This window comes from Poecilia formosa, unplaced genomic scaffold (assembly GCF_000485575.1).
Source record: "Poecilia formosa unplaced genomic scaffold, Poecilia_formosa-5.1.2 Scaffold42, whole genome shotgun sequence".
Taxonomy (NCBI): domain Eukaryota; kingdom Metazoa; phylum Chordata; class Actinopteri; order Cyprinodontiformes; family Poeciliidae; genus Poecilia; species Poecilia formosa.
The window spans coordinates 2,576,127-2,585,694 of record NW_006799981.1 but is presented as its reverse complement, the minus strand read 5'-3'; the positions used below and the strand labels follow the sequence as shown (position 1 = coordinate 2,585,694).

At 37.5% G+C, this 9,568-nt stretch overlaps 2 protein-coding genes across 2 annotated transcripts in view; both read left to right on the top strand.

Moving 5' to 3' along the window:
• The window catches only part of eif2ak2 (eukaryotic translation initiation factor 2-alpha kinase 2), a 39,283-nt gene extending 30,304 nt beyond the window's left edge, over positions 1–8,979 (top strand). Inside the window, exon 38 of the mRNA XM_016671117.1 lies at positions 8,016–8,979. Coding sequence (XP_016526603.1) covers positions 8,016–8,129 — 114 coding nt within the window. The 3' untranslated portion in view covers positions 8,130–8,979. The remainder of the gene's footprint in view (positions 1–8,015) is intronic.
• Positions 87–2,220, top strand: LOC107836175 (uncharacterized). Its single transcript, XM_016671184.1, has 4 exons — positions 87–855; positions 939–982; positions 1,067–1,157; positions 1,615–2,220. Exons 1-4 carry the CDS (start codon positions 238–240, stop codon positions 1,666–1,668), a joined length of 807 nt encoding a protein of 268 aa, XP_016526670.1. The 5' UTR covers positions 87–237; the 3' UTR covers positions 1,669–2,220.
• Positions 8,980–9,568: the final 589 nt, after the last annotated feature.

Here is a 9,568-nt window from a genome sequence, read left to right as displayed (position 1 = left end):
AAAAACCGTATTTATTTCAAGTAATTTGCGAAATAAAATCAACCATTTTAGGAATTACGTGATAATGTTACAAATATCTTTAAAATTTCCTCTTCGGTCATATTTCAGTCCGGTTTCTCGTCAATAAGCGAGACTTTAGAGCGATGCGCGCTGCCGCGAGAGGGGATGCAATTTTGGGCAGGCATGCGTTTCTGGGCATAACACCTGTTTCTCGTCAATAAGCGAGACTTTAGAGCGATGCGCGCTCCCGCGAGAGGGGATGCAATTTTGGGCAGGCATGCGTTTCTGGGCATAACACCGGAATTAAACATGGCGAAAAACTTCTCCAGAGAGGCGACTCGCAGCGAATCTGACCACGAGGCTCCTGCTGAACCAGATGTTAATAGTGTTCTGCTAACCAAGATGCAGCTGAACGACCCAAGCACTGATATGATCAACATGTTGGAGAACATTATTTCAAATGTGGTTAAGAAGGAGATTTCAGCAGCCGTGACACCGCTAGAGACTCAAATTGCCTCGATTGGGTCTGCTATTCACGATTTGGAGCGGGCTGCTAACGATCCGGACGGGAGGCTGGCTATGCTGGAGGCATCAGTTAACTCGTTAAATGCATCAGTTGGCACGTTGTCCAAGAAATATGAAGACTTGGAGGATCGCTCCAGACCACGCAACATCCGCCTTGCGGGTGTACCGGGAGGGTCGGAAGATCACCGGCCGACGGAGTCTGTGTCCACCTGGCGTCAGGATGCGCCTTCCCTTGACCGAGGTCATCCCACATTCCTGCCTTGGCCCAATAACCCATTAATTGCCCTTGTCAGCCCGTTTCGAATACAACAGTCAGACTCCGACAGCCAGGTGAACAATGTTATGGTTTCTCCTGAATCACATTCAAACTTACAGCAAACTAGAACATATTTCACTCTTCCTTTGCGTTTCAGGAGTCTGAAGATGGAGCAGCAGCAGTATCTCAGTCAGATTCACTGTAAGGCAAAAAACGGCTACATGTTGTAGAGCTGAATACTATGTCTGTACTGACATGGATGTACTTATTTGTTTTCTTTCTCAGGGACTCAAATGAGTCATCATCACATGATATGCAGAAGACTTCAAGTGACTCAATATTATTTGCTGATTTCCCAAACCCCCCCAACAACCAGGTTTGTTTATCATAGTTTAAAGGTGTGATAGTTAAAGCAGCACCCCACTATCTGTATGATATCTTAAGAGCCATTAATTTACATGGTAAAGCAAAGCCAGGCCATCTTTTAGAGACTGAATTACTAAGTGTGTCTAGGTATAAATATCTGAAAAAATGGCAGAGTAAAAACCTTGAATTTCAAAATTAGGTATGAAAAAACTGTATTTTGAAGGAGTAAAACTTGGCTCGACAAGTTGGTCTACCTGAGCTGTGAATCATAATAATGCTCTACTTTGTGTTGGTCAATCACGTAAAATTACAGAGAAAAAAATTGAAGGTTGTGATTGAAATATAATCAAATGAAAGTGAAACAATGTTAAGGTTGCAAGTTACTGGGAAAAGACTTTCCTACCAAGAAAAACTAAATAGTGAAGATTAAGGTAATAAGAAAAAAAATCTACTTTTGTGAATTTTAGATGTCCAGAAAAACTGGATCTGGAGGAAATGAGCCATCACCCACGTCACAGTAAGTCATCTTAAAAAGATAAAGCGCTTTGTTTTAGTGGGGATATGTGGAGTACGAATGAGCAGTCATTATCTTACTTCAGTAGCAAACTGCCAATCCTGATAACTACCAGGTCACTCTGTGGTCCATTGGGGAGCACAGGCACCCCATGTAGAGAGGGGCACACTTACTGTAGGTGTGATTCTCAGCCTGGGCTGGCAGTCTTCTCCCTCTGCTTCCTTTCCTGTACTCTAAAACTGTCAAGTAAAGGCCACACATTTAGAAAAAAGCCAGTAACTACTCTGAGCTTTGCTGATTCAAGAACAAATATTTGTTTGCATCATGTAAAACATGAATGCAAAGTTTCACTATTGGATAAAAGCTTGTTTTGTTCGGCATGGTGACACCCTGTCATGTCTGTAGGTTGTTTAGATTTTCACTGTTTTGTGCACTTAAGAGCATCTGGTACATGAACTGCATCCAATGTCACTTCTAGAATATCCCACTGCTGATTCATTGAGACTTAAGTCCATGGTTGTTGTTTTTGGATGACATCAAGAAATCTGAGCCTTGGCAGCTTCCATGTACCAATATATGTTTCAATACAAAAAATATTTAGTTTAGAAATGAAAAATATAGTTTTGTTTTTCATTTGCTTTACATGACAAACATTTGTACTCCAGTAGCTGCTGCTGCTGCTTTAGCCTGAATTACTTTTAGGAACATCTGAGATTAAAACTCAGATTGTTGTGACCGCTGTCTGCTGCAGGTTAATGATTAGTTAATAATCTGCACGGTCACACTTCTTACCTACTTCTATTAAAGCAGCTTGTAGAACACAGAGTCTTAACTATAGAACAATAATTTCTATTAATATTTTGTTAAAGAGATTCTGCTGAGACGTCACAGAGCGAGATGACAGGCTCGTCTGATCCTGCGGCTTCTTCGGACCAGGTTTTGCTTTTGTGTTAAACTATGAATGCATTGTTTGATGCTTATGTAGACACTCGTATGTTATCTGTAAATGTAAGAGTTGAAAACATTGCAGATCTTTAAGCATTTTACAGAAACTAGCATAAAGTCTCCATGGCTGAAACAGTTTTAGGATGATAGAAACTTACTGCACAAACAAATTAGTGTTTATATAAAATGAACACACTACAAAGGTATATACTGCAGTTAATATAATTTTAACTGTACCCTGTAAATCTGCCTTGAAGCTTCTATGTACTGTTGTAGATCATTATTAGGCCATCAGCCCCATTCACCTTAAAACAACATCATAATTGTTGCTTCTCACACTTACATTAATTTGGAGCCGCAGAAATTACAAGTCTTCTGCTGATGCATTTTCTGCGTTTACCATTTGGAAAACTAGTAATATGAATTTTATTTATTGTAGGGAATAAAATCTTACCAGGAAAAAGATCTTATTGCTATGGTTGCAGTTTTAATGCAATGAGCAGACATTGCGACTAAAGGCTGAAGTTGTAGTGAACTATTTCTCTGTATATAGCGCAAATACTGATGATGTATTAATCCATTTCTATATTTAAAATACACACATTGGTGTTGTTTTTTTTACCAGAATGATGTGGAAAACCAGGAAATCACAAACCCAAGAAACCCACCAGTGCAGTCAAGGTATTGAAAAACATTTTATTGCATTAAAAGCATAAACTGTAATAAGTATTAAAGGCCAATGCATTTTTTTGTGTCTAAGCAATCTGTTTAATGTCTAAAGCTTCGCATCAGAGTTTGAGATCCTTAAATATCTTGGTGGAGGAGGTTTCGGTTGCGTTTTTATGGTGAAGAAAAAACTGTTGGACCTGGATTATGCAGTGAAGATTGTTCCTGGAACAGAGTGAGTATGTGGTGCTGCTCTGGGCACAAAAACAGAAACGTTGCTAAAAGATTTCAGGAAAAACAGTTAAACTGTTTCACTGAGGGTGGTTGTATTTGTATTATTTTTATTTAGAAAAGCTTTGCGAGAGGTGACGGCGTTATCAAAACTCCAACACGAAAACATTGTCAGATACTACAACTGTTGGACGGAGGATTCAAAAGTGCAACAAGAGAAAATCCTAAAGAAACTAAAAGAGTAAGAGTTCTCTCCTCTAGTTTCACATAGGTGAATTCACCTTATAGACTAAGAGAAATCACATTTCCCTTTTTTTTTTAACTTGCAAGTGTCACATGTGAAAAGTACCTCTTCATTAAGATGGAATTATGTAGCTTTGGAACCCTCAGAGAATGGATTAATGAAAAGAATAAGGAGGATCTACCACACAACCAGAGAGGAGCAGACAGTCTTCCTATTGCATTGCAGACAGTCGGTGGAGTTGAATATATTCACTCCAACAACTTCATTCACAGAGACCTAAAGGTGAGACTTGGGATTTTACACTGCTGGTTTGGTTGGTCGGTTGGATCCTATCTTCCTAATGTCTTCCTTCCTTCTACTTCCTTCCTTGGATCCTCCCTTGCTTGTATTCTACATTCATTTTTCTCTAATACCAAAATTTCTCTCTTGAAAGTTGCACTGGGAAACTTCTTTAATTTTTTCATGAAAAATGTGCACATGGCTTGAAGCAAACTGCAAACTTCAAAATCTTTTTCTTATTTTACACAAACATTTAAAGGTGGCCTTTCGTGCAAAATTCACATTTTGCTCATTTTTGTACTTCCCTTTGAATCTCTACTACTTCTAAAATCAGCCCAAGTACTTAAAAAAACTTCCAGATGTTTCTTGGCAATAACTTAATGTTTTTTTTGGTGTTTTGAAAATGAGCCATTCATTTCAAGTACCTTCAGAATGTTAAGTCAACAATCATCAAGCAAAGTCCCTCAACTAGCAACCCCAGCAAACCCCAGCCAGTTACCTAGCAACCTCAGTGGAGCTTCACCCATCACCCAGCATGCAAAGATGAGCTCCAGCACATTTGGTCAGCTGGTTTTACCGCTGTATGTGCTGTACAATGGCTACTGGAAAAGACAAGTATTTTGTTGTTGACTTGCTGTTCAGAAACCACCTGCTGCTTGTGCAGTTGGCTCTACTTCTGCTTTTCAAAGATGTACAGTTCTATAATTGTGCATCTGTTTGCAGCCATTTTTACATGTAAATGTTGAGTTGAGGTGCAAGATTAGCAGCAACTTATTTGGATTTAAACTGACAAGTGGCCCTAAAACAGCTCATTATGAAAGGAACTCAAAATAGGCAGAACTGACCAGACTGAAATTTCATTATCTAATAATTACTTTGTGCAAAAAATGTAATGAACAAGTTTTCTATAGCCCATAGATCTGTCCTAACTTCTTCAAGGAAGCGTAATAGGTCTAAGATTATGAATCTCAAGAGGGTCATACTCATACTCTGCATACGTGGAGTCATAAGACCAATGTGAGAGCGCCCCCTGCCATGAGGCAAGCAAACTGCCTGCCTCCCCTCGAATCTGTTCTCTGCTGTTTCTGATCGCCCCTCAGCATACGCAACACATGACACACACACAGTTGGTCACAAAAAAAACACTGTACATTACATAAATGAGCTAAATTATGGAAAATCAGTTCATATATTAAATGTTTTTTAACCATTTTATTGCCAACGTACAGACAGGAGGAACATGCTCCCATTGAATGGTAGCCAGTGCAGTTAGCGAGAGGTTGCTTCTGATCATTACAATGGGAATTAGCAAAAATTCAGTGACTTTGAAGAAAAAATAAGCAAAATTGGTTAAGTTAAATGAAAAATAAATACATTGTAGGACAAATCACAGGGTGACTATAGCAATATAAATGATCTTATTACATATTATTTTTCCATGTTGGCAGGTGAGTCTATGCCATCACTGGTAATTTTAGTTTTCATAAAGGATTAGTTCGATCCAAGAAGTTTGATGAACAGTTCAATCACTTAATTTGTTTTTCACTTCTCAGCCTTCAAACATAATGCTTAATGAAAATGGGAAGGTGAAGATTGGGGATTTTGGTCTCGTCACTATTGACAGAACTGAAATCTTGATTGAAAGAACAGAAGAACGAGGAACCAAAACCTACATGGCTCCTGAACAAGTAAGTAAGAGGGTGTGCTAAAGCTAACATGAGTATTGGTTTTATTGTATCGGAAAGTAAAAAAATAAGGAGATGTGAGACCATTTAGACATTTAAAAACCGAAAACAAGATCTTAAAATCAATTCTAAAGGAAATGGGCAACCAGTGGAGGGAATACCAAATTGGGCTGATATGTTAATTCTGAGTTGTAATGATTTAAAACGGGCACTTTTTTTTTGTCCAGACGAAAAAGAGAAGGTGTTCTAGTACGACCTAGAACACCTGCAACTCCTTTGTTCATAACTGGTCGTAAATGTTCATTACATTACCTGCTATGCAAAAACAAAACAAAACAAATTCTAATATTCAAGCTAAAGATTAGGGCAAGGAATAATTGGAATATTAACTTTTTTGTTCCAACAGGCAAGTAAAATCTATGATCGAAAAGTGGACATGTTTTCTCTGGGTCTGATCTTTTTTGAACTCCTTTGGAAAATCTCAACTGGGCACGAAAGAGCAAAGGTTAGACTTTCATAAAAAGACTGATTTTAAAATTAAATAAATCTGTGTGTTTTTGCTTTCACAGTTTCTGTAAAATGGGATGTAGAATTATTTTCTTAACAAACTGATCTAATTCACTCTTATTATGTCATAACTTTGTTACTGTTAGGTTTGGGACAACACAAGAAGCAATGAGCTTCCCAAAGAGTTTTCTCAGGCTTTTCCCTTCAAGGTACATCATTATATTTCTAAGTCTGTGTCNCACATAATAAGTTTTGAGAATTTGGAAACAGTTACTTTTTATTTCCCAAAGTTATGGGGGAGAAGAGGAGAGAATGGATATTTCACCAGCCTGATAAAATCTGTTCCCCTTACATAAAATGGAAACAAATTAATTTACCTGCAAGTCTTTTACTGTGTTAATTCCCCTCATCATCAACAATAAATCCTGCAAGTTTGAAAACATTTGCTCTTTTTTTGACAAAGTTAGGATGGGGGAACAAAATATTTTAAGCGCCTGATAAAATCTGTTCCCCCCCTTAAAATGGAAACAAATTAATTTACCCACAAAGTCTTTTAATGTGCTGATTCCACTCATCATCAACAATAAATCTTGTGATTTTCATAACATTTGCTCTATTTTTGCCAAAGTTAGGATGGGGGAACAAAATATTTTGAACATTATTAGAAAAAATTAAAAATGTGACACTTCAAATCTGGACTAGATTATTCTCCTCTTCAAGAAGAATTAGAATTGAATTTGAAAAAGACTGCATGGAACAAGTGTGAATGGTAATCTCATCTTTATTGAAGTCTGACAAATCACTTAAAGGTTTCACAAATCCCAAACATGGATTAAAATATTCTGCTATTAGTTGAGAAAAATTTAGTGTAGATTTGAAGAGTCTAGGTGTGAGTTTTGAAGTTGGAGCAGGTCTCATGTGACACAGATCCAAAAAACATCTGAAATTAACCTTTATTGAAGTTTCAGTTATTGTACTTATTAAGTGTTCATATGCAGGATGTTGGGGGTTTTCTTGACCCTCAACCGCATCTACTTTTAATAACTACAGGAAATGAAATTATTAAGTTATAGACAAACAATTTTGTTAAATAACTGTTTTCACATGTTGATGTATTAAGTTTTGGCTAAGTACATATAGTTTTTTATCAAAACATACAAATTATAGTCATGATAAAAATTTTCATTAACACTCAAAATAAGAATATTAATGTTATAATCACCACTGTTCAGAGTAAGTCTCACAGCAATGTCCAACCTCATGCTGTAGACGCCGCAGTGGAAATAGGAAAATCCACAACCTCTTTTGCTAGGAGTTTTTCTGCAAACTGAAATAAACAGCTTCATTTAATGATTCACATTTTAGGTAACAAAGAAAATAATTCACTGTACATGTCCATTTCATGTAGGGGGAACATATTATTTCAGGTGGCGGAAAGCTAAAATATTTTGTTCCCCCATCCTAACTTTGTCAAAAAAAAGAGAAAATGTTTTCAAACTTGCAGGATTTATTGTTGACCATAAGGGGAATGAACACAGTAAAAGACTTTGTGGGTAAATTAATTTGTGTCCATTTTAAGGGGGGGGGAACAGATTTTATCAGGCGCTTAAAATATTTTGTTCCCCCATCCTAACTTTGGCAAAAATAGAGCAAATGTTTTCAAACTTGCAGGATTTATTGTTGATGATGAGGGGAATTAACACAGTAAAAGACTTGCAGGTAAATTAATTTGTTTCCATTTTATGTAAGGGGAACAGATTTTATCAGGCTGGTGAAATATCCATTCTCTCCTCTTCTNCCCGAATTATCAAATCTTTGCTGTCTGAGAACCCAGATGATCGACCTGAAGCAAGGGAAGTGAAGGAACAACTGGAGAGGACAAACCAACACCTGGATCAACACAGTGTGTGAATGTCTAGAGTGAGAGTTTGGTTGGGCAAAAACCAAAATAGCTGTTTCCTCGTTATGTACTGTTGGACATTTATACTGTTAAAAAAAACTGTTTCCTAGTTATGTTGCTGATGTTGTATATGTTGATATTGGAAAAGGTCTCTTTCTATTTTATATATTTGACTTAAAGTTTATTTAAAAAACATGTATTTTTGCTGTTCATGCTCAGTTACTGCACTTTTGAAGGTACATAATTTATGGTCACCAAAACTTCATAGATTTTCCTTGCCATTAATAAAATAGAAACATTAAAAAATAAAATTTTAATTTATGAATAGCAATGTATCTGCTTTCTGGTTGTTTTGCAGTTTTGGTTTGTCCAAGATTTGTGGAGCATAGAGAAACTGAGTCCTGGCCAAAATTTAACATTTCTGCTTATCTCACGGCAAAAATGCTGTGAGTATTTAGGGAGAAGTGAATTTTAGAAGAAAACCTGAGAGGTTACAAAAGGCTTCAGATTGAGCTGGAGGTTTAACGGCCCTAAACATTCAACCTCAGTTACAATAGGTTAAGATCAAAGCACATTCATGTGTTAAAACGGCCCAGTCAAAGCCCAGACTTAAATCCATTCAATAATCTTTGGCCATATCAGAAAAATGATGTTCACAGATGATTGCCATCTAATCTGGTCTTGGTACAATTTTCAAAGTCAAACATTTAAGAATGTCGGTCTGTAAAGAGCTGTTGGAGACTTACAGCCCCTAAAGGAATCAACACATTTTTTCTGTATTTTTTGTTTGTAAATGCTGCACAAATTTTTGTTGGTCTTTTGCATGTAATCTGAATAAAAATACACTGATTACTTTGGTTATATTCGGACGAAATCTGAGAACGCTTTTTAAAGCTCTGGTAATGCAATTGTATTAGGAGTGCCTTGAATTGCCTACATTTTTTCACATGACCTCCAGAATTTACACTATCCATGGAAGATGGAGCAGGAATGATGCGGCGGTGTACACACTAAGCATCTTTCATGGCTCAACCTGTAGGTGGAGCTGTTGTTCTGCTGAGCTGTGTGTGCAGACTCCAGGCCTCCTCCGGCTGAGTGTGATCCAGGTTTGTTCACAGTGAGGGAGAGCAGAAAAGGGGTGGGGGGTGTGTGTGACATTTAATCATGCCTCCGGCACATGCTGCATGATTAGCATCTCGGTGGAAAACAACAGTCACAGTGGCCAAAGAGCAGATCTCACACAATCACGCAAACACCGGGTGAGGCGCAGGTAATCAGTGCAGATCAGCTCCTGCAGCTCAGAGTGCTACCTTAACAGCCACAATAACACAGAGGAACCAAAAATATGTGCAGTTTATATAAATGAGACCTATTTTTATAGTTTTCTTGCCAAATCTTGGTCAGATCTTCTGGCTCACCCATAAATCTAGAGGCTATTGTGTATTTAAAC